This window comes from Carica papaya, chromosome 7 (assembly GCF_054855325.1).
Source record: "Carica papaya isolate Zhongbai chromosome 7, ASM5485532v1, whole genome shotgun sequence".
Classification (NCBI taxonomy): Eukaryota; Viridiplantae; Streptophyta; class Magnoliopsida; order Brassicales; family Caricaceae; genus Carica; species Carica papaya.
Window position 1 is genome coordinate 29,758,076 of NC_142315.1, and position 24,805 is coordinate 29,782,880.

The 24,805-nt window shown below is 35.2% G+C and overlaps 3 protein-coding genes across 6 annotated transcripts; all 3 read right to left on the bottom strand.

Moving 5' to 3' along the window:
- Positions 1-1,679: 1,679 nt before the first annotated feature.
- Positions 1,680-5,530, bottom strand: LOC110815691 (Tetratricopeptide repeat (TPR)-like superfamily protein). 3 transcript variants are annotated; one of them, XR_002539886.2, is made up of 6 exons: positions 4,803-5,530; positions 4,307-4,479; positions 3,584-3,729; positions 2,825-2,921; positions 2,581-2,690; positions 1,680-2,035 (listed from the first exon to the last, which is right to left on the bottom strand). XR_002539886.2 is itself a non-coding variant. In XM_022043601.2 (3 exons), exons 1-3 carry the CDS (start codon positions 5,358-5,360, stop codon positions 3,594-3,596), a joined length of 867 nt encoding a protein of 288 aa, XP_021899293.1. In that variant the 5' UTR covers positions 5,361-5,529; the 3' UTR covers positions 3,301-3,593. The 3 variants fall into 3 exon arrangements, 1 of the variants encoding a protein (XP_021899293.1); XR_002539885.2 differs by lacking the exon at positions 2,581-2,690; XM_022043601.2 differs by lacking the exons at positions 1,680-2,035; positions 2,581-2,690; positions 2,825-2,921 and having other exon boundaries at positions 3,301-3,729; positions 4,803-5,529.
- Positions 5,531-8,199: 2,669 nt separating this feature from the next.
- On the bottom strand, positions 8,200-16,806 carry SOS2 (Protein kinase superfamily protein). 2 transcript variants are annotated; one of them, XM_088207391.1, is made up of 15 exons: positions 16,556-16,806; positions 15,711-15,929; positions 15,519-15,581; positions 15,300-15,371; positions 14,997-15,104; positions 14,836-14,910; positions 14,651-14,704; positions 13,633-13,758; positions 13,155-13,244; positions 12,525-12,647; positions 12,105-12,224; positions 10,342-10,458; positions 9,752-9,808; positions 9,567-9,641; positions 8,200-8,569 (listed from the first exon to the last, which is right to left on the bottom strand). In XM_088207391.1, exons 1-15 carry the CDS (start codon positions 16,667-16,669, stop codon positions 8,474-8,476), a joined length of 1,509 nt encoding a protein of 502 aa, XP_088063517.1. In that variant the 5' UTR covers positions 16,670-16,806; the 3' UTR covers positions 8,200-8,473. The 2 variants fall into 2 exon arrangements, with proteins under 2 accessions (XP_088063517.1, XP_088063519.1); XM_088207393.1 differs by having other exon boundaries at positions 15,711-15,916; positions 16,556-16,802.
- A 1,890-nt stretch (positions 16,807-18,696) lies between these two features.
- LOC110815637 (EIN3-binding F-box protein 1) lies at positions 18,697-22,130 on the bottom strand. Its single transcript, XM_022043499.2, has 2 exons — positions 21,790-22,130; positions 18,697-21,422 (listed from the first exon to the last, which is right to left on the bottom strand). The coding sequence occupies exons 1-2, from the start codon at positions 21,815-21,817 to the stop codon at positions 19,528-19,530; spliced, it is 1,923 nt and encodes a 640-aa protein (XP_021899191.2). The 5' UTR covers positions 21,818-22,130; the 3' UTR covers positions 18,697-19,527.
- Between the last annotated feature and the right edge of the window lie 2,675 nt (positions 22,131-24,805).

The following is a 24,805-nucleotide window of genomic DNA, read 5'->3' on the forward strand; positions in this document are numbered from 1 at the left end:
TGCTTGTCGCAAGGATAGAGAGTATGGAAGGAGATGAGATTTGCCCAGTTGACATGCATCACAAAAGAGTTCTTCATTGACTTTAAAAGGTTCATTACATGATTTCAAACTAACAGATAGTGTTTTTTATTATGGGTGTCCAAGTCTCTTATGTCAAGCTTGCAGTTTTGATTCAGGGGTTCGACTACTGTCTTGGGTATTCTTGCTGGTGATCAGGCTTGACAGCGAGGATGAGGAAGGACCAATGGTTTCGAGGAACCCAAGCAGAACATGCCATCTCCAAGCTTCCCCAGCAACAGCACATTCCCGGTGGCTGTGTCCTTCACAAAACAATGAGAAGAGTTAAAGGTTACTTCAACATTATTTAAAGATTTAGTTGAGAAATACTCAGTAGATTCCTTTTAATTTTAGGCACATGCAACACTTTATGTAGTGTTAGTTTTTGGCTACTGGGTGTATAGATGTTTGCCTTACTAATATGTTTGATATGCAATTTCTCACTGTTTCCAATCATCAGACTTTCATTTCCTGCAAACACTTGCTTTGATTGTAGAATGTTGGGGTCACTTGTGACATGGTTATTTATGCCATTATCGGTATACCAAACTGGGTCTTCAAGGTTGCTTTCGGTGGAGAGTGAAAAGGCCGAACTTTGCTGAGCTTTTTAGAATAGCACCCATGTAGTTGTTGTCATATTGATAGTATCAGTGAGCAGCAGTGTACCCGATTTTGCCGCACACCTAACAGATTAGTCTGGTGCTACCACTGCTTCTTCCTCTCCTCTTTTGGTGTTGTAGTGGCCACCCCTGTTTAGATTGTTGTTCCATTCGCCTCCTTTGTTTGTTGTATGAAAATGAGGATTTTAATAGTTCATGTTGCTCCTGATATTGGAGAAATTCGCTGAGGGTCATCCGAGAATAAGATTCGCCATAGTGGTGTTGAGTTGTACCAGTCGCATTTCATAGTTCAGTAGTCGTGATTGGAGTTCCACCCAACTTATGCTTTCTTTCTCGGTAATTTGACATACCAGTAGGTTGTATTCAAGGGAGTATAAGCCTGCGAGGATTTGAGAAACCAAGTCTTCTAGTGTTACAGGATGACCTGTTAATGCATGATTATCAGCAACTCTTTTGATAGTTTTGGAGTATTCTTCCATTTTCAAGCTTCCCTTTTGTATTTTGACAAACTCTCGCTTGTAATAGATTATGTTCGCCCTTGCTTTAACTGCGAATAGGTCTCCGATGGCATCCTAAAGGAGTTTTGATATTGAGTGTCCCATTAATTCGGAAGCTACGCTCATTTCAATTGAGTTGTAGAGCCATCCTAGCAGCATTTGATCATGTGCGAACCAATCTTCGAATTCTGGGTTCACAGTGGTTTCCACTTCGTTGCTTCCTTCAACGATTCTCTCTGTATATTCAGGTGGACTGGCTTTGGCTCCGGTGGTATAGCCTTCCAGCTTATTTCCTCTGATAATCGGAATGACCATGTTTTTCCAGAGAAGGAAACTTTCATGGTTAAGTTTCAGTGTGCAAATCGAGTTCATTGTGTTGCCAAGTAGGGTCTGAGTTCTTTGAGGTGGTGGGTTTAAGGTGAGGAGTTGTTGTTTTCTCCTGCCATTGCACTGGCTCTGATACCAAGTTAAAAAATGAGACGTGATTTTTTGATGAGGAAAGAGCTGGACAATTAATATTTCATTGATGAAACATTGAGAGAGATACGCAATTTATAGAGCATGGTGGCTCACCAATAGAAGACGAAAAAGAAGAAAGCACGCCATAAGAAAACAAAGAGAAATAAATTACAGAGGATCACAACGAAAAATGCAGAGAATAAAGGAAGAAGATCAATGTTATGCAGGAAGGGACGATTGTGAGCCAGTTGTCGAACACGCGTGGTTTATCGTGAGCTGATGACTGAGTTGGCATGCTGACTGGGACATTTGTATGACCTGGACGAGTTTGCTTACTTGTCATCTTTGGCTTGCTGATGGGATAAGGTCTTCTTAACAGAGAATTCCCTCTTCCACTACCTCCTAAGCAAAATCGTGGGATGCATTAAACTTTCAAATTTTTTAAATAAATTCACTACAAAATGAAATATAATAATCAAAATGCATATAAAAAGATTTCTTTTTTTAAAAAAAAAAAAAAACTACTAACATCTAAGTTACTAATGAGTTTGTCAAGTCTACTAAATTAAACATCAAAGTTAGAAAAGTACTAACCAAGTTTGACATATTCATAAAACTCTCTATTATTTAAATTTTTCAAAATATTAAAATTCATACCTCTTTGATAAAAAAGAAAAAAAAATATTTTACTTGTTGAAGTTTATTTGCTTCTATTGAGGGAGAAAATGTTAGAAGAATATTAAGAAAATATCTCGTGCCTTCTGATCATTATAAACATCACGCCAAAAAGTCACTAATATCATAATCGACTATTGTCTTGAGGCAACATAAGTCTACATTAACTCAAACTAATGTTCTCCCATATGACAAGAGTTATGTGGAGCTCTAGAATATCTTGCTAATAACTCAACCATTCAAATTTCGCACGACATTGATAGCTCACACACCTTGGCTGGAAGAAAAAGGGGGACACCTCACTTATTGAAGCTTATTTTCTTCTAACAAGAGGGAAAACATTGAAGAAGCACCAAGTGGCCTTTCTACCTCTTTTATCGCTCTAAATATCACGAAAAAAAAAGACCCATTTTATGTTCTAAACTGATGTTAAAAAATTTCCAGAAAGTCCATATGTCCATTGGCTAGAAGAAAAGATGGATATCGCAATTATTGAGAAAACAACCAAGCAGGTACCTCCATTTCAATCCTCCGAACTCTAAAACGTATGCAAATTTCGTTGTCCCCGCAGTCAACTGTGTCATCTTGATGAAATCATATAACTTGGCTTACACTGAAAAAAGTAAACAAATCATTAAACTCTACTTATACCATCTTGAGCAAACAATCTCCCATATGTGAATATCTAGTCACCCACTTCCAAACTTAACTCTAGACTACTAGTGCGCATCCACTTTTTATTTTCAAATCAACTTATTATCATAAATGAAAGACTCAATACTATAGACGAATAAATTCTTCCTGCATTCTTTTTAGTCATTTTATCAAAATCCAAGTAATCATTTTTATAACACTATTGAATACATTTATGCTTAACTTTCGAGGGCCCACAGAGTAAAATCTTTTAAGCTACAAAGAATAAATCAATCCACGTAGCTTCTTGATGATGATGAAGATGAAGAAGAAGAAGAAGAAGAAGAAGGAGAGTTCCATTGTAGAACACATAAATCAAACTAATGAAAATGATAATTTACAGGCAGCAATTCATGAGAGCTAGCGAGAGAGAGAGAGAATTTCCTTCCATATCTTATTCTCTATTACATGATATGGAAAAAGCTCCAACAATCCATTGAAAAATAGAGCAAGAGGTTAAACACAACTCATCTCAGTGCAGCAAAAGGGTAAAAATACAGGGTTAAACAAAAATAAATTGAAGTATAAACAAAGCTAGTAAATTAAGCCTGAACCATATGATACAAGAGAAGAAAAAAGAACCAATGAAAGCTCAAGAAGCGGCTAAAGGCAGAGCTCCATGAAAAAGACCATGTTGGTTCATCTGCTTTGTTTCTTTTTTTCCTTCTCCATCTTCATCTTCTTCTTCAGCATCCCAAAGATATCGAGCATAAGATGCTAGTACATAACTACAACACCATGATAATGAAACAAAATTTAGTTGATCAATTCATGACGGAAGTCAACCTAATATAATATATTACTCAAGCCCGAAAAGCAATAAAATAAAGACCCCAGGGTGATGCCTACTTATAAGGTTCATTTCTTCTGAGATGTGGCTGCAAATACTTATTGGTGAATCCCCTAATTCTACTTCATAGGGTCAATTATAAAAGCAAAACTGAGTCTACCCGCTAATAAAAAGAAGGCAGTTATATATTATGATCACAAAAACAGGGGTTTTTCGATAACAAGAGATGTTTTACTACTTGATCTTCATGACTTTTACCAAAACTTGAATATCTGGCTCATTTGTGAGCAAGCTATTATTTCTCTTTATTTCTCTTGGCCTCAAGATTAAAGTACGTCCTTCCCTTTCTATATTCATCTCTACTTTTGACATACATATGATCATCAATTTCTGAATGATTATTTTCTCTAAAACACCTACCAAAATAATTTGTCTAAAAAACTTTTAGAATTCATTCCAACTTTGTTTCTCAGCTCTGACGAAACAATAAGTATGCAACATCGGGCAGTCATTACCTGTCGGCAGGGGCTGCTTTTACAGCTTGATCAAAATAAGTCTCAGCACGAGGAGCATCTTTGTGAATCTGCCATATTAATTCTGCATACATTGATAGAGCATTTGCATCCTCCGGATTAGCCAAAATCGCACGCCCATAATATTCCTCAGCCTTCGTAAAGTCCTCCTGGACCTGTTTCAGAAAAAAGAGAAGATAAAGATTCCCTATATTCATTTACGTGCTTATGTTTGTGGGGATAAAATGCTTTAATTAAACAAAAGGAAATATGAGTAACGATAGTTGGCTAAAAATAATAAATTTCAATTTCAATTTATTTTTTTTTCAAAAGATTATGATTACCAACGTACTCAGATCACCTAACAGTCGCTTTTAACAGTTGAAATTCAAGTACTATTTCTTCCAAATTAATAAAACAAAAGTAATAAAAATGTTTATTAAGGGCACAGTAAATAAATTAATCAATTAACGAATACGAAGCTGAATTGAGCACAAACCTCTTTCAAGAATCTGGCATAATTGCTAAGAACAAGCGCGTCCCCTGGATTAGCCTCGATCATCTTCCGATAGTACGCATCCATACTATCATTCTCATTATTTGAATCCCAGCACCCCCAGTTCCCATCGTCATCTCCACCGTAAGATCCTCCCCCGCATCCACCGATCCCACACCCAGCCAAAACCTCACGACTTTTCTCGAACGAAACACCCAGGGGCAAGCCACAACTCAATGACGCTGTTTCTGGCAACTCAGATCCACACTCTTTTTCCTCATCTTTCTCCTGTACTGAAACCCCGCCGAGGATTCTGTTAGTGGGTTTCTTCCTCGTTATCGAGAGGGCAGGAATATCAGTGTCGGAGAGCGCCCTGGTCATCTTGTTCATGGAATCATCGGTCGAGGACAAGTGAAACGGGCTCGAATAAGAAGCCGAGAGGGTGATGGGGCGGGTTCTGGGGACTTGGTGCACCGTTTCTGGTTCAGGTGAAGGTTCCTTGGAGGTAGAGTGAGGGAGCCATGAGTTGAGTATCGGCGTTGACGCACTTCTCAGAAGCATTTGCTGATCCAAAATTGTTTACAGAGGGTGGATCTGAGGCGTGGGTTGTGTATAATGGAGAATGGAGGGTATTGGTTAAAGGTGAGAGAGGGAATGAATCGTCCGGGTCGGATCTGAACCGTTGGATGGACAGGGAGAAAGATTTCTTCACCTTGGATCGTTCAATGGGGTGTTTGGCGCGCCCTTCCTAGGCTCTATTTTGAAATTATTAAAATTTAATTTTAACTGATTGACTGCAATAATTATTTTAATTATGTTACATTACATAATATTATATTAATTTTAAGTACAAATATAATAAGTAGTAATTGGACGAAACATGTATACTGCAAATTATAAATTTGAATTCATATTCTGTCTATAAATACATAAAAAATACTAAATACGCACACACATAAGATTCGAAATCATTATTTATCGTGACTTAAATAATTGCACGTCTAATATAAATTTTTAAATAAAAATTGTTTTTCAAGGAAGCCAAACACGTTCTTAAAAACTCAATTTTGGCTTCTTTCCCAAGTTGATGTTTGACATTCACAGGCCCCACACAGCACTCTCACGTGAGTTGGGACCCATTTCCAGCTGCGTGATTTATTCCAAGATCAATCCAACGGCTCTTCTTCAATCACAAACCGGAAAGCGAAAGAAAAGGCATGGGCAGGATTTTTCTGCCGTTTCATTTCTGCAAATTTACGAGAATGCCACGTTCGCACATCTAACGTGGACGGACGTTACGATGAGGTGGAGCCCACGGGTGGAATCATCCGGTGGCCATCCATTGGCCGTTTATGGAAAGTGCCTTTGACGTTTGAGATTTTTAATATTTTTGGGTTTTGTAACGTTTCTTTAATATACTTTGCCATAAATTGCATGCAAGTTATATTTTTAGATTTCTTTTAAAATAAATTATTACGTCATTCTCTTGTCAAAAAGAAAAGGGCATGCAAATAAATAAATAAGGAAAAGCCATTTATCATGGCAAGGCATGTTTTGGTCTTATGCGATACGAAATACAAGAGAAAATAACTCTCTGTCGTAATTTCTCAATCACTTGGTATTATTGTCTTCTTGCATATTCCATCCATAACACTTGTAACGTAGGCTTAGAGAATGAAAAAAGGAACAATAAAAACTACAAATACCAAAATGTATTGCAAAAATCTAAATAAAATAGATGTGGAGGTCAACCAGTTATATGTAGTTCAGGACGATTAACACAAAGTTTTTTACATGGAGGATGCGTGAAATATGAATGTTCCGGCCTTGAAGGGAATTACAACTCTTATATGAACTTGTAAATTCATGTTCCTTCTAACAATCTTCTCATACAAAAAATCTACCACAATAATAATTTTTTTAATACTTATCTTTAGATTATTCTGAAATTTTTTAAAATTATATGCTAAGAATATTAGAAACAAAAAAAAAATATATCTTTTATTATTAAATGACCCACCATCACGGAAAGATGAAAGAGATAGAGAAACTGCTAACCAAATTGAGTGAAGGAGAATTCAGAATTCAATGAATAAATTGACAAAGAGGCAGATATCAACATCATGAATAACTTGAAAGTTTAATTTTTCATAACAAAAAAGACAAGAAGACGAACTTTATTATATTTAAATCACATTCAAAAATCAAGTCTTTCAAATATGATCTTTAAATTTACAATGAGAAGATATCATCAAGGTAGGACCCATTTCACATGCTCTCCATGTTTCTATTTCATGTTGTCTTTGTTAATCATTATGTGTGTACTTGAGCAGCAGATACTGATGTTTTTTTCCCATTCATATATTGATAAAACTTCAGTAATTAGTTTTGTTCAATCTCATAGACTCAGTTTAGTAGAAGATGCCTTTTTTTTTCCTATTATGTACATAATTTTATTTTTAAAAAAACAAAAAAATCCATTAAAGATGTGGAGTTCAAAAATCAAACAAAAGAAAATTGACTAGAAAATAAGAATATTTTCCAATAATAAACATAGCTAAAAAAAAAAAGAATACTTGTTGAGAACTTTTCTGAATACCATCTTCGCATCGCTTTCGCAACACGATGTGCTCTAACAAAAAAAAAATTACAATCTCCAACCCGTAAATCATCTATAGATTCTTCATGTTGCAATATATAAGGCAAAAAAGAATTAGAAATTTGCAATATATGCCAAATAACTTTGAACAACTTTTTCAGAGTGAAATTTTATATCAACAATATTTATTGGAAGAGGGTAATTGAGAGAATTTTTTTTCGTTTTTTCACTTTAAAACTCAGAAAAAAAAAAAAAACTTTTAATCAATTCAACAGTTCAAAATAGTGAATAACGTGAAACTAAATAAGCAACAAAACTTGGGCAAGAACAAAATGGCTCTAGGAACAAGATGGGTGAGAAAGTAATATTTTATCTTTCTGTATGTTAACTCTCAGTCATAAACTTAATTTTTTGGTTCTCTACTAGCGAAGATACTTTACTAAGTATTACTTGATTTATTACCACGGCTGAACATTTCGATGACCCCGTCAAACATCTTGCCTTAACACGCTAATGCAACAAAGAATCCATATTTTGAATGGGCCTCTAGCCACACTTTACCAGCATAACTAAATTAATATTACAGTGTCCAGGAGGCAGTGGCCATTTCAGGCTTCAGCAGATGGCTCAGGCCCAGTTGAGGAATGTATTAGTAACGTTACCAACAATGCTGGAGCCCGCGTTACGAATGTTACCAAAATATGCCTGGTTTTGGGTGGAAGCTGGTGTTTACATTCCATATCTTATGCAACGTCAAGACCAAGTTGGACATTAGAGAGTGTGCATCCACACGCACGTAAATTATAGAAACCAATGGCTCCACTAGTAATAGGGTAAATGGGGAGAATACTGTAAAATGCTTAAGCTCAAGCTTAAGATTTGCAATATATGGTAACATTTATTCCCGCATGTGTAACAATGCGAATGAAATTTACATCATGTACTAGAAAATATGAGGCAGATTGTAGTAGTGTATGCCACCAAAACCTTTTGCAGTTACAAGTGGCTTGCTTTCTGAGGAATGCTTTCCATAAGGTCGCCTTACTCTCTTATTTCACTCTCCACCCTTACTGATTCAACAAGTCATTGTTCGAAGGAGACTAGAACTTGCCATTCCTTCTGTCGGCTTCAAGATGATACTTTCTAGTTTGGCACAAAAATTCTTATAGAACTGCAAAAAGAAAACACAACGTAAAAGTTACTGATGACTGACGGTATGCAATGTGGTTTATTGTCATATGATACATGATAAGCAGCATAACCCAAAAAAACTGCACACTAGCACGTATTAAAGCACGATCAATCAACCCACTATTGTAAGTAGCCCCTGCTTATGATAATGGACATAGATTATAAGTAGTAGTGACCTAATCCAACAGACTGCAGAAGCTGTATGATAATTGATAATATAACCATTGGTAAAGGTATTGCCTGATCAAGACATCACATATATCAAAGGAGAAAAATGCTATGAGACATTTACAAAATTAGCGTCACAATAGATCTCGTAGCTAAGAATAAAGACTATAATATAGGTAGAAGGGTCAAGACCATCATCTGGAGGTGGGCAAAATAACTTTATAAGATAAACCAGCAGCAAACTAGAGATTAAAACTAAATTATTGTTAAAGCTTCTTACAGGATAACACAAGCACACAAATGTAGGCTCTGATATATTTGTGATTTACAAAGAAGAAGAATTTATAAGGCTGATTGATTGAACCCTCTGCCCCGGCACAGAAAAATGGCATATGTCAAGTCTTGGTTAAGGAGATTATTCCAACCATTTTTCCTGATTGAGGCTTCATTCAGATGAGATGCACAATTCAACAGATACTGAATGGTGCATATTTCCCTGTACACTGAATTATATTCTCTTATGAATCTAACTATTTTCTAAATGCTTCTTGAAACTAAATTCTATATCCCAATGCCAAGAAAGTCATAGGCTCTTAATATGAATGATCCAGTAAGGAGTAGCAGGCTAAGAGTCATAGAGCCAGCAAATTGTGTATTCTTGGTCTCTCATTAACATTTCAGATCTGGTTCTGGCATGTAGCCAAGTGATTATTATCTCCTTAGCACTACTTTAGCCTGGGAAGTGAAGGGAGTAATTGAAACTACTCAAGAATTTGGATAACAGGTTATAGAAACCAGTAGAAGCTAACCTTGTGATATTCAAGAGTATCACCAGCAGCCTTCCGAACATCTACCATGAAAAGGGATGGTGCAACTTCAAAAATCTATGGAAAATATAAAATTCCATTAGAACCATCAGTAGTGCGGCAATAAAAGTCTGCTTAAAAGCCCTCTAAGGAAAAAGAGATGGGAAAAGGCAAGTCTCGGATGTCACCTCTATAACAACTGCAAATTGTCCAGCTTTATTCAAAGATAGCCCCTCAAGCCTTGTCTGTGGGAAAACAGGAAAAGAAAAGTAAACACGAAATACCATTAGAATAGAGCATCCAGTTTAACTACCAAGACATGATTGTCCAGATCCACATATATATCAGGAAATTATCTTATCCTAAGTGCCTTCTTTTTGGATTGTTTTATTAACCGGGAAGGGTGGAAGCGTATATCATGTATATGCCCACACGGGAATTCATTGAGCTAATACTTGGTGAACCATGCATATTACTGAATGATGTTCATCAACGATACTTATTGTGCGACATCAGTACAATACTCATAATTTCTAAAAGACTGTTCCATACTAAACAAAAGAGATCCTGTTTTCCACAATAATCACCATAAATGAACTCCCCTTCAACCATGAAATGGATGGAGGATTAAAAATTCTTTGTTTTGAAGTATTTCTTGCCATCATCTAGAAGCTTACTGCAAGAATAGACAATATCTCAATGCTGGAGCACTAAGTCAAGGTGTATCAGTTAGAAGTTAATCACTGTAGGATTTTCACGAATTTTCTACCAATAGTACCTTGTAATTGCGTGTATGAGCCTTGAAACCCATTGATATTGCAGCAGCCTCAATACTTGAAATTATCACTTTTGCCGGCTTGCGGGAAATAAAACGAGTTTGCCTTATGACATAATCCTGTTGGGAAAAATGTTGAGAGAGAGAAAGAGAGAAAGAAAGCACTTCAAAATAAACTACCAAATTCAATCTCTCAAGCTGTAACAACGCAATCAGATGCAAACAAGATGGATGCCTGGCACTTGGATAAACATCAAATAAATTATATATTCACTTTTAACATGCAACAATAACAAAGTAGAAATTACTGCCTTATCACCTCCACTCTCCTATATTTTGACCAATTGTCTAGGAATCATAAGACAGACCAGAAAACCGCATGTGCCCATGTCATGAACTTGAAGATACAAAAGTTGGGTCAGCTCATAACTTGCTAGGCAATTAGAAAGTTATCTCGGTTATTTCAAGAGTGAAAGAGAATTATTATATTGCTCTGCGACTTTCCAAATGGTTTCTCCACAATTAATTGAACACTCAGTCATCAATAATTGGTGCAGCTAAGTCTTGATGTCATAAAGAAGAGCAAGCAGATCCACGGCAATTCTATCTTTGGGAGTACTATACCTAAACCCCAAAACCCATTCAAAAAACCTGAAATAATCATGTCTATATTCACTAATTGACAAATTGGAATTCCTTAAGGAGCCTTGAGAATTCGAGTTTACAGCTACTACAATTCTAACCATAACTCTATATTTTGCATTATCGGGTATGGACTTTTCTCTCTCCGAAGCAAGTCACCAGTGAAAATGATACAGTTCCTAAAGACCCAAAAATAATTCCATTTGACAAGGTGTATTAAAGAAGGAAGAAAGAATCTGTTGTAAAAGAATCTGTTGTCCACAATTAGTTGCTTCTAATTTTAGGGCTTCAACTGTTTGATATTTGTTAGGATGTTTTATATTTTTGGATGAGGGTAGTAAGTATGGGATAAATTTTCTCAAGTATAATGTAGTTGTTAAAGTTGACTTAGTCTGGCAAATTCAAGGAAGATAAGGCAAGGCAGTTGTGTCAGTTCTGCCAACAGAAACTCTTCCTCTATTACGCAGTTGGAGCAATTACTATAGCCAGTTTTAGCCGTTAATATTCTACCAAGTAAAGTAACTGTTCCTGGCACCTCTATCGTATAAATTCATATGTCTCATCTGTAATGGTGTGAAGAAAATTGTTAATGTTGAATACTTATTTAGTCAACAGATCTCGGGGTTTTCTCTTGATAAGTGCAAGTTTACATTTAAAATAGGTGAAGGCAGGAATGTTTAAAGACACTCAAAATTCCTACAAATTTCTATGTAAAGTGACTCAAACTAGATCTATTAGTATATCTCAAAAAAAAAAAAAAAACTAGATCTATTAGAGCGGACAGAAATTCAGATAATTTACAATTAAATATCAAAATATTTTTTTAAAAAAAGATTTCCTCTTTTCATATTGCCTAATTATGAGCATCCATATTTTTCTGTCTAGAACTCTTCAAATTTACACCAAATTCAGAAAGTGTGGTATGAACAAATATCAATATAGCAAAGGGAATGAGGATCATAACTTAAAAGAGAAAGGAAAGATAGAACAAATTTGTTGGGTGAACGAATAAATATAGAAAAGGTAGAACTAAACAATTTGCTGAAAAGATATAAGATGATGAAAATAATATGCATTGCTTGGATCCTTATCATACAACTAAAATGTTTAATCAGTTACATTACCTGTCGCCTATCAAAGAGTGCTGATAAATTCAACCCTTGAGACAGGGTTATCATCTCGAATGCATTCATTATCAATGGACCTGCCTGTTTAGTTTCAGTCTTCTCTGCAACATATCGATCCTGTACATTTCCAGTAGTTACTTAAGTAACAAGAAACAGAGGCAGATAAAAGAATTCCACAGGAAACTTTCACAAAGGACAGGTTACATCTCATATCACTTCTGTATTTAGGAGGAAGAACATGAAAATGGAACCCTTATGACTTACGTTAGAAAATTTCCTACTACGTCGAACATAACTTGCATAATTAAGAGCAAGAAAATGAAAATGGAACTCTTAGAACTTGCAGGAAAATATCCCATCTAGAAAAAAGGAGAAACTATATGCACCAAAATCATCTGAAAAAGAAGAACAGCCAACCTCAATGTCATCAAAAACTGCACAAACATCATCCAAATTCACTTCCTCTTCTTCCCTAGGTCTGATAGGCACATAGTTTTTCCTGAACCAAGGATCTTTCCTTATTTCTTCAATCCGAATACGCTGCACAAGAAACATATAGAAAAGAAAGAAGCTAAACGAACAAAAGAAATATGTGAAGATGAAGGCTTAAGCTATGTATTGTAAATTTCAGAAATCACAGTTGAGTTCATAATTGTACTTTGTTTCTCGGGAATGAACTACATGCTTTTGTTAACCATCAGAGCTCACAAAACATTTAAAGATCAAAACCATCTACATCCCAGTACCTTGCTATGTTCATTTTAAAGCCGCTAGAGAGGAAGTGCCTGATTTATTAACTTGAACTGGATGGTTCAGGAGACAAATAACTGGAAAATGGCCTTACTGTCAAGGTAATGTAATTTGAACTGAATATCTTAAAATCAGCAAGTTGACCAGTTTAGTTACAGCTAGCTGCTGACTGAAGTGATCAAGAAGCCTTTTTGGGCCCTGGAACTTAATGCACTCCATGGATGTGCAAAGCAGATAATATTGTAATTGAATACAATCTCCAACTTCGAACTGGAAAAGCTGAAATAAAATACTCACTGTTCTGTGGTTGGGATCAAGAATTTTATGTATGATAGATTTTGCTCCAGGAGAAAACCAATATGGGCAAGAAAATTCTGCAGCATTTATCTGCACAATAACAAGAACATTTGCAAAATTCCCAATCAAACTGTCATGGCACTTTTTTAGAAACAGTGTCACACTAATTGATGCTTATAAAAAATACAATTTTTTAAATTATTTTTTTACAATAAATGAATTTACTTGAATCCTTCAACATTGCAAAGCCTAAAACTTAAGCTTGATTTACTAATGTGGAATTTTTTTTTTTTTCATGAGAACCTCTAAGGTACAAAAGGAGATAGAACAGCGGACAAACAGAAGCCGTGCGGCTGAACATAATAATTAATGGATATTTGGTGATGAAATTTTTTTTTTCACAAGGCCCAACTGTCGCTTGTCCATCTATACACAGTTTCAACGAAGTATATTGATGGTGTCAATTGATGGTGTCAACCTTTTTGTATAAGGATGGAAGGTCTGGCCCATCAAAAGGTAGATATCCAGCCATTATAACAAAAAGAATAACTCCACATGACCATATATCAGCTGCTGCACCATCATAACCTTGGTAGCTGATCACCTGATAGGAAAAAGTTATTGAGGAAATGAGAATTCACTAGAAGAGAAAACAAATGAAAATTCACTGAAAATCAAAGAAAAAATTGAAAATTTATTGCTTTGGGCAAAAAGCATTAAAGATAGTGACAAGATACAAACAATAGGGTAAATGAAATTTCAAATAGTAGCATAGATCAATATGCAGCCACATGATATCTTATCAAATAAACTATTAGGGGAAAAATATAAAGATTATAATAACCATGACAAAAAGTTACAATAAAAAAGAATGAACAGGAAAATGCCTCCAAAGTAAACAATCTAAGTTTTAGAACATCAACCAGGGCTAAAGAGTTAACTAATTCACTTCTCGACTCATTCTCTCTCACAATTTGGTTCAACAAATTATTCAAACACCTTTCTATCATCAGCTCCACATTCTGGATTCTCCCAAGGGAAGCAAGCTGGAGGAACAGTGGAAATCCTTGCAGGGCTTCCCCAACAGCTATGCAATATGCCTAGACCAAGTTATAAGGGATAACTACTTGAAGAGGCAAAAACACCATTTTGAGAAGCCTCTTGTGTCAGTAGCTCTGGCATCAATCATATGAGAAGCCTGGAAGGATACAAGTATTATTCTTGTTTCCTTTTGGTGAGACTGAACCCTTATTGCAAAAAGAACAGTTATACCACAGGGTAGATTGATCTAAGCACCCCACAGGGCATCTTCCCCATAGCATCCTCAGTTTTCTAGGCAACCAATGTGAGGTTCTGTTGTTCATAAAGTAATATAATGGCCAGAATCAATGAAGAAAAAATTCTAAAGCATCCAGAAAAATCAGAGGCATCAACAAGCACGGAAAATGTACCAAATCATTATAGCATAATCATGAAGGTCCTAGTTGGAAGCGTACCTCAGGTGCAACATAATTTGGAGTTCCACATGTGGTATGGAGAAGAGAAACCCCCTATTCAAGAATAACAGAAACATTAGAGGAGAGAGACAGAGATCATTTGGGGGGCAGGGAGAGGAAGGGACAACAGCAGAGCATGTTATATTTAAAATGTATGGCTGACAAACAGAAGAAATCATCCTTACTTGCTGAGGCAATGCACTCAAACCAAAATCAGAAACCTTCAAATTCCCATAAGCATCAAGAAGAAGATTTTCGGGCTACACATTTGAAGGAAAACAAAGAAGTAGTCAACAAAAACCTTACATCATAAGGAAGTTATTCCTTTTTTGTATTATTTCTTTACCTTTAGGTCTCTGTGGTACACACTCTTACTGTGACAATGGGCAACCGCATCTATGAGCTGTTGAAAGTATCGCCTACTTTCTTTTTCAGGAAGTCTTCCTTGATGAACCTGTATAACCCAAGTCAAGTGTGATTAAATTGTCTGGTAGGTGAAAATAATATAAGCTAAATACTGTTTTACATATGGGAGTCTGTACTGAATCACTGTAAAAGATTGGTTACTTCAAAATTTCCAAAAAAGCCTGTATGTAAATAATAAAGATATTCTATCATTCCCTGTTTTCGAGGACAGAAGAATCCTTACAATTTTATCAAAGAGCTCTCCTCCAGTCACGAACTCAAGAATGATATATATCTTTGTTTGACTTGCCAAAACCTAAAATTCAGAAGAGGAAAAGTTCAAGGGTGGGCCGGGGAATAAAAAGATAGAAGCATTTGAACAACAAAATACAGGCAGTAGCAAGAAGAACAAATGGAGATCACTATTGTTGTAAATTATATGCCATATGGAGTATAAGCATACCTCATGCAATCTAACTATGTTAGGATGTCTGACAATCTTCATTATGGATATTTCTCTTTTAATCTGGAACCAAAACAAAAAAATTACCAAGGTATTCACAGAGAAAGAGGAAAGTCTGAGCAGATTAAAAGCAATAAATTTTTTGACAGAAGGGTTCAGGAGAAGAAAACAATTTGAATCAGTCCCAAGTACCTGATCAACCATTTTGTGCTGTAGTATGCTGCTTTTGGCCAGAATCTTCATGGCCACGCTCTCCCCAGTCTCTGTATTTCTAGCGTACTTAACCTTCGCGAAGGTTCCTTCACCAATCGTCTTGCCAACCTCATACTTGCCTACCCTCCTTGTTTTTTTCATTATCTTTCCTTGAAGCTCATATCCCAAGTAAATACCCAAAGTACCTGAAAGCTCAACCTAATTAAGAGTAAATGCCATGATGAATTAACAACACTAAAATCGAATAATAAATAACGGAACTCCGTAAACGAAACAGGAAACAGACGGAAGCAAATGTTGATACTATTATAGGTTCGCAAACATAGAACAAAGCTCCTGTTTGGATCATGAGGAAAATGGGAGAAAAGGAAGGCAACTGAAAATTATAGAACTGAATTAAATGTTTACACAGGCGGCTAGAACGAATCAAATTTAGGAAAATAACTTCACATTAGAGTGCAAACTACAGCTTCACACATAAATTAGTTGAAGTGATCCAGTATCAGAACAAAAAAAAAAGAACAAAAAAAGAGGTAGTAAGAGAAAATAAACCCTAACGCATTATTTGGGAACCGGGAGCTAAAAGAAAATGTATCGAAAGATGACCAGGTCGAATTGCAAGTGTCCAAAGAAGTTGATCCTACATTTACCAAAACAAAACAAAAAAAAAAAGAAGCTAATTCTACAAAGTAACTGCGTAGCAAGGAACGAGGGCTGTAAATCGAGAAAATCTGTGATCCGAAGAATGAAGAATAATGAAGAAATAAGAAGATTAGGAGAGACGGCAAACACTGAAATTCCGGCGAGAATAAAAAGGAAGATACCTGAAAATTGGCGGATGTGAGATTGAATGTCGCCGGAGAAATGAAGAGTGAGGAGGCAGGAAGTGATGAATTAGCGTAAATTATAGGGTGTAAGAGAATATCCTCGTCAGACATCACTCAGAAAACGTGAAAGAAGATGGCGAGTTGAAAGTGGAGAACCATCTTTTCAAGTTTCTGCATCGGAAGGTTGGGAGTATATCTAATGGTAAAAACATCGGGGAAAGAGGAATGTTTTTTTCTTTGAAAGAAGATAGACATGACAGGTTAGATAAGTAATTATTTGTTTATAAATCTTAAAACAAAAACAAATATTAATTAATCTTCTTATTAGTTTAATAAATATTATAATCCCACTTTCAATTCCTTAAATTGGGAAAATTCAATCTCAATGGCAAAAGATTTTGTAAATTTGTTCTAGATAATCATAAGGCTATTAATTTTATACATATTATAATACTGTCAAATATTTATTTAATTTTTTTTTTACAGTAAGATATAATAAATATAAACACTTGTTATATTTTTACTACAATGAAATATATAAAGAACAACCACAAATATCTTTCACAACATGCAAGTAGAATTTTTGGATTTAAATGCATCTTTTTGTCATTTCAATAGACTTTACTATTTCTTAAATATAAAGTAAATTTTATCAAATAATAATATTTTAAATTTATTCTTATTTTAAATCGTGATAAAATATCTTTTGCAATTAATAGTTTTCTTTTTCTTTTTTGAAAGAATTTTTTTATATGTGATTGTGAATAAGAGAATAAAATAAGTGTGCATTCGATATTAAAGATAGAAAAAAAAAAAAAAAAAAGTATATGCCCGATATGCTAGCTAGGTGCTATTGAAAATGTTTATATCATCTTTATATATGCATATTAATTTTCGTGATAAAATATCTTTAGCAATTAATAGTATTCTTTTTTTTTTTTTTTGAGTGAATTTTTTTACATGTGATTGTGAATAAAAGAATAGAATAAGTATGCATTCGATATTAAAGATAATAAAAAAAAAAAGTATATGTCCGACATGTTAGATATGTGCTATTGTAAATGTTTATATCATCTTTATATATGCATACTAATTTCCACCACACTCTAGGAATGTATTTATTTATTTTTTTTTTTGAAATATTAATTTTTAAAATAAATAGGTAGAAAAATTTTATAGTGTTATAGTTTATGCTTTTATTATTAGATATATTTAAATATAAAATTGAACCAAAACCAATTGATGTTAAAATTCACTTGTGTGGATTTGGAGTAAATTTTTGGATTGAGCCCAGGCCATGTCCAACAACTTTGTTAATGAATTACTAGTGGTAAATTTGGAGTAAATTTAAGTAGATAATGTATTATTTTATACAACTAATTTAGTCTTTATTTTTAGTCGAGTAAAGGAATTTTGAGCAACTTCCAAAACTTAAAAACAATTTATAAATGCTGTATTTGGTTGTCCAAGTAAATTGGAATTTTGTTCTTCCACAAACCCAATTTCTAATTTGTTGACACGAGAATTGCTGGGGACCACTAATAAAAAGGACTGTCTTTGGCATAAAATCTATCTTAGTTGTGCGAAATCATGAGATTAATGCAAGTTAAATGTATCTTGAGCAATCTCATGCAACCCCGCAATCATCATTGCTTTGCTGGTAACTCTCTGAATTGTTATTTTCTCTGTCAATTTTTGTTAAAATAATTATCAAAACCAAGTGAATTTTTTTTTTTTTTTTTTTTTTTTTTTTGAGGGATTGCAGTGTAAGGCATCCGACCTGTAATTATTATAACACATCTCTATTCATTCTAACTCTCTCTTGTTCAAAGACATAGAGAATTGAGTCTGTGTTGAGACTTCCTATAATATTCATATTCCATTTGTTTTTCTTTTACAACTATTTAATCGAGAATAGCATGCTTCCCCGTCAGTTAAAATGTTCTTTATTTTATCCACAGAAATTAAATTAATGGCTTCTCTGGTTATGTGAATTTCTTTCTTTGTTTATTTTGTTTCTTCTACTCATCCATCCATGTGTAAAAACGTTTTGGCAGAGCAAAGTAACTCGTTAGCCAAACGCAATTTGTTCCATGTTTGTAATTGTCAAAATGAGATGAATAAATTTTGAAGCATCATTTCAATCAAATACAGAAATCAAATCTTTATTGCCAAAGTAGTTGCAGAGTACACTTCCTATTACATGACAAGCCTGAGAGACTGGACTCCGAGGGTACAAAAAAAAAACAACCAAAAACAAGGCTGTGAAAGACCGTCAGAAGCCCACTCATCACAGGCAAACTCAAGAACAGAACTGTCCAAGGCAACCGTACAAGACTCTACTACAGAGAAATCAAAGAGGACCTCCAGACCCTTAACCTGAGTTTCAAACACCAAAGAAGAACACACATGCGAAGTAAACAAGATAATTCCAACAACACAGTATATATATAGGACTTCGAACATCAAAAGCTTAGTCAATTACGCCATTAAATGGATACATGACAAAGCTAAAATATTGGATACTGAACATCCAGCAGAACAAGCCAAGGACCCAAACATGAAAGGAGATGGAGCACAGGTGGCTGGTAACTGTATTCTCAGGGAGACCATGGCCATGAAAGAGCATTGGTCCCAGTCCCGATGGATCTAAAGATGGGAGAGGGGAGAATATATAACTTTCACAACAAGCTTTTACTGAGAAAGCCTGCAAAAAACGATGATGTGAAGAAGAAAAAAGACTTGCCAAAGTCCCCTGGAAAACAACCAAGCCACTCTGTTACCAAACAGGCCCTTTACAGGGGAGGGGTGCCAAAAATCTATCCTGGACGCCAATACCCGATTGAGCTGACGGTATGAACTTATGCTTTCTAGGATTTGTTAAGATAAACTGGAGTTCCTCTTGAGTACTCATCCTACATCCAACACCGCTCCCTGTCAATGCGCAGCATTTTGGATTGCGTTGCTATTTAGAAAAGAATATCACACCTCCACAAGCTCTCCACGAGCAACTCGACTGTTTTGCTGCTTATTGAATTACAGTGTTGGAGATTCAAACCAAGTAATGTCTTGCCCAACTTCCGCAAGAAAGGCAGACTCTTATTTGACACTTTGGAACAACCTGAAAAGGAAAGGACTTGCAAATTGAGCTGCTCTGCATGAGACAAGGCAGCGACTCCAGAATCAGTAACAGCACATTTTGACACATCTAGATCACTCAAAAACACACAATGATCTGCTATTGCCACCAAACTTGCATCTGTAATCTTCCTGCATCCTTCAAGGTTAAGGACTTCAAGGGTTGCACCATGTAGCATGGCCAAGGCCAGGATTACTTTATCCGTCAGATTAAAGCAGCCGCTGAGGTTAACCTTGACAAGTCCAGCTTCACAACTCTCCAGAAGTGGGAGAAGCCCCGCATCTGTTATTCCACAAAGCCCACTCAGATCTACATGCTGAAGCTGGGGGCACAGTTTTCCCACCATAGCAAGGCTGGCACTCCCAAAACCTGGACAGTTTCGGATGGAAAGGGACCTAAGCAAATTGCAAGGAGAAAGCAATGGAACTTCCAACACCTGATCCCTAATTCCCGTGCACTTCACCAAGGAAAGAGATTTCAGTTTCATTCCAGAGTTTGCGAGACCGCCAACAATGCCAGCCTGGGTGATCCTAGTGCATTCCTCCAATTGCAGGCTCTCAAGAGATCCCGCTGCCTTCGCAAAGGCAACCATTCCATTGTCGGTAAAAAAGCAGCACTTGCGAAGGCACATGTGCTTTAGGTTTGTGCAACCCTTTCCAATAGCCTCAAGGCTCAGATCTGTTATTCCTCGACAAGAAGTAATCACCAAAGAAACTAATTTTTGCAAACCTTGAGCATTACCCATGACCCAAAAGCCTCTCTCACTCACACTCTGGAGACTGCCGAGGAGTAGATTGGTAACAGCCTTACCATAGTGTCCAATAACAGCAAGAGAGAAATCTGTGATGTTCAAGGACTGAAGCTTAACTTTATTCAGGAGCGAAGCTGATGACAAGAGACTTGATACTCCATGATCACCAACAAGAGGACAGTCTTTGATAGAGATAGACTGCAGATTGGGGCAAAACTTTCCAATAGCTTGAAGACTTTCGTTACCAATCTTTGAGCAAGCTTCAATGTTCAAAGATGTCAAATTTGGACAGTTCTCCGCAATTGCAATCAAACCCTTGTTAGAGATTGAAGGGCACTGGCAAAGATCAAGCTTCTCCAACAACAGGCATTCTTTAGCAATCTGAGAAAGACCTTCATCACCAACATGAGGGACATTCCATATAGAAAGAGTCCTAAGAGAAGGGCAACCGCGAGCAATAGCCGATAAACCAAAATCAGTAACTCTACAAGCAGAATTGCTTCCTCTAACAGAAAGCTTTCCAAGTCCTCCACGGCCACTTGTTCCAACAGATATAGCAGCAAGTCTAAGGTCAGTTGCCTTCTTTCCCTCCAAACACCTTGTTAGATACCCATCATCATCAGCCAAGGTCATTTCTACATCATTTGAAACAGGAATAGACACCTCACAGTGTTCATCCCTGCTAATACTGGCCAGGAGAGTAAGCCAACGCTTGGAAACACAAGCGGATGAGCTCCTCTCCCGGGCTCCTGTGAGGCGCCTCAAGATCTCAAAGAGACACTCATCTGGAAGAATTTCAATGGACGGTTGCTTGTTCTGCTCAAAGACGTCTTCTCCAGAGCCAAAGGGAGCACTAACACGAGCCCTTTTGAGAGGAGGGTAGTATACATCCACATAGGAGCCGATCGAACACAATCGACCCAAATCCATGGGGTTCGTACAAAACGACCCGGCAGACAAGAATTCATCATCACCTGAAATTTGTAATGGGGAAGAAACATTATCATCCAAACTAGTGAACTTAACATCGCTAAATAAAAGCAACTTCTTAAGTGATGCCTAAAAGTTTGAGACTCTATTTTCCTGGAGAAGTCTATCTTTCTAACAACCGTCAGGTTATTCTGTAGCAATAGATTTCATCGGCTATTAAAAATGCCATTTCCATAAATTTATTCCATATCAGTAAACAGATTCAAACTATAATCCAATTAATCTAAGGTATAAAATGGATCTCTAAGTCAGAACTAACATGCCGGAATCAATCTAAACTTAAAACTGAATAAGAGCAACAACAAAAAAAATATGAAGGAAAAGAAAAGGAAAAAGAAGCGAGAAAGGTACCAGTATTATAATTGACAAGAGCAGGCATGATTCAATCTTAAAGAAGAACACTTGCAAAAGAGAAGACCCGAAAACGCAAAAAGTGGAACCGTGAACGAAGGCGCAGCAGATCAGGAACAATAATCCTAGAAGCGATGAATGCATGACATGGAGCGCGGATATTTGTAAAGAGGCAGAAACCCTAACGGAGTAGGGCAAAAAAAGGGATTGAAGGAAGGAGGAGGAGGAGGAAGAGGAGAAAAGAAAGAGGGGAGTTAATTTGGCGAACTCCACCAAACAGCATATATATTTGATTTTGGGAGAGAGAGAGAGAGAAGGTGTCGTGTTGAGAATTTCCTTTTTTAATTTTTTTGGTTGAATTTGCAGATACATTAACTGACAACGTCCGCTAAATGCAATGTATCTTTCCCAAAACTAGTTATTCTCTCCTAACCAAGACCACGCGCCTGTACATGGAATTCACCGGAAACCGGCTATTGCCCCTTTTTTTTTTTTTTTTTCTCTCCACGATTTCCTTTTTTCCAATTTTTGCAGAGACATACCTGGAACCCACCGCTTCTGCTTTCTTTCCTTGAAATTGTAAAGAGAACGTAAATGAAGGTTCTGATTTTTTTTTTTTTTAAATTTCCGAATTTTAAAAAGTTTTATTCACCCAGTTGCCGTCATTAATTCAATTCATGTTGAGTGATTTGATTACTTAATTTGCAATTTTTTAACATTAAATTTAAGGACTAACTATGCTTTTAATTTTAAAATTAGTTTCATTATTTGCAAAACTATTTAATAATTTGATTTTTTGGATATTTAATTGTAGTAAAAGATAATTAAATTTTTTTATAACCACCTAAAATTTAATAAAGATGGACTTCATTTAAGAAATTGTATATTTTTTATGTGCTGTTGATATGACATTAAGCCTGGTGGAAATGGGTGAAAGAGGGGACGGGACACGAGTGGTCAGGTTGAGCAACAAGTGGTGCAAGTGTGAAAATCATTGATTAATCGTATTGGGTCATGCCCCGTTTGCCCTGTTTCTTTTTTCTTTTTTTTTTTTTTTTTTTTTTTTTTTTGTTTCGAGTGCATCCACTGATTAAACCTACCACCTAAGGTAGGGTTTCAGAATGATTTACCAATTACTAAAAATTGATAATTTATCTTTTCAATAAACTAATCACATAAATTTTTGTCTGTGGAAATTATTATTATTATTATCATGCATGATAAGCTTAATCAAAAGAGGGGACCTGCTTTACTATTTGACGAGACCAACAGGCGATAGAAATTGCCTTCAAATGACTAGTTAATTTTCTTTTTTATAAGCTTAATCATTTGTATTTTAAATTTATTTATTTATTTATTATATAATAATTTCTACAAGCACATGTGTATGTCAAGTTGTTTTTTAAGTCAACTCGTACTCGCAGCAGCGGTCAAAATTTGTTCATCGCCCGGAAAGATCTGGTCAGTTCTTCTGTGTACGTAATACGGGTTGACTTCTTACCCCCTCAATGTAGAAAACTGCGAACATCTCCCCCCCTTTATGGTTCTGTGAATTTTCTTTACTTTCTATTTTCGTTGTTTTTTCTTACGAATTTAATTTCTAACTAATTTTTTTTTCTCTTTATACAATTTAAATAATTTTTTTTTTAAAAAAAAAAATAGAGAGCCACACTTTTAGTTCTAGTGTGAATTTTATATGATATGTAATTTTTTTATATAAATATGTATGCGTATGTCGGGTCCCTATGCATGGCCAAGTCAGGATATGAATTATAATTATAATAATAACTAATAGAATGGTTAGAATCAATGGATCTTTTTTTCAGGCCACCCACCATAATGTTTAATTAGTTAATATTTATTTTAATTTGTTAAATATATATGTATATGTATATATCAGTTCAATGTTAAAACAAAGACGAACTATAATCAAATTGCCGACCATGTTAATTGGACATTTTTCAATCCGAGCATCAGATGGTTCATACACTTGTTTATTATTATTATTTTCTTCTTTTTTTAATCTACTATTACACACACACGCGCACATATATATATATATATATACATACATGATCAATTAATTAATTAATTAATTAAAAAAAAAAAAAAAAGCACCTTGTGTGTGAAAAGATTATCATTATTAATATTGTCATAAAAGATTATGATGATATTGCAGAGATTAGATCACAATTATGATTGTGGTTGGGTCAAACATCTTTTTCTAGTCGATTTGAATTTGCCAAGTTCAGATATTCTACACGTATAGTGTATTGTAATAATATTTTAGCATACGAATTTAATTTGAATATTATAATATTTTAATACTTTGCAAATAATTAAGCTATTGATAAATATATTTTCATTGCGATACGAGACATCCTTAGGAAGAGAATTGCGAGTTTGTCATTTAAATGTATCTGAATATTGTAATGTCAAGGTTTGTTTTCAGGTACAAATTCATCAAATCTTATGCCAGAAATAAACGATGTTGGGTTTAAAGGAGATTAGGTTTTAAGTGAAATCACAGTTTATATATTATGTGTATATATAAAAGGGTAGAAAAAAATAATTATTTATTCAAGAATTATGGAGAGAATGCGAACATAATTAGAGGCGTCCTATTTATTTTGACGAATTAGTAATAGCTAGCTTTTTGATACCCCCACCGTAATTATTAATTTTTAATGATAATAAAAATATACGAGGTACAAAAATAAAAATTATCGTTACCCGCTAATTATTTGATCCACCCTCGTTCAATGTAAATTTGACCACATGGGTTAAAGTAAGATTTTGTACAATGTGTGAAAATATCAAATCATTATTACAATATTAAAAACATTATTTTATTTCCTTCAGCTTATACATAACGCTTTAATTTAATACGTATTATATCTACATCCTGTTTGTTAATTTTACGTATATATAAAATTTATCTTAAATTCATAGCTGACAGAATTTTAGTAAATAGAAAATATGAATAATATGTGGGTGAGTAGGAGAATTAAAATAA

Excerpts from the sequence above, each read along its gene's own strand:
- LOC110815691 (XM_022043601.2), bottom strand. The coding sequence starts at position 5,360 with ATGCTTCTGAGAAGTGCGTCAACGCCGATACTCAACTCATGGCTCCCT. Across the intron at positions 4,480-4,802 it reads ATGCCAGATTCTTGAAAGAG|GTCCAGGAGGACTTTACGAA; the intron begins GTTTGTGCTCAA and ends TTTCTGAAACAG. Across the intron at positions 3,730-4,306 it reads AAAGCAGCCCCTGCCGACAG|TTATGTACTAGCATCTTATG; the intron begins GTAATGACTGCC and ends ATGGTGTTGTAG.
- SOS2 (XM_088207391.1), bottom strand. The coding sequence starts at position 16,669 with ATGTCTGACGAGGATATTCTCTTACACCCTATAATTTACGCTAATTCA. Across the intron at positions 15,105-15,299 it reads GAGAGCTCTTTGATAAAATT|GTTCATCAAGGAAGACTTCC; the intron begins GTAAGGATTCTT and ends TGGGTTATACAG. Across the intron at positions 14,705-14,835 it reads TGAGTGCATTGCCTCAGCAA|GGGGTTTCTCTTCTCCATAC; the intron begins GTAAGGATGATT and ends ATTCTTGAATAG.
- LOC110815637 (XM_022043499.2), bottom strand. The coding sequence starts at position 21,817 with ATGCCTGCTCTTGTCAATTATAATACTG. Across the intron at positions 21,423-21,789 it reads TCTTGTCAATTATAATACTG|GTGATGATGAATTCTTGTCT; the intron begins GTACCTTTCTCG and ends TACAAATTTCAG.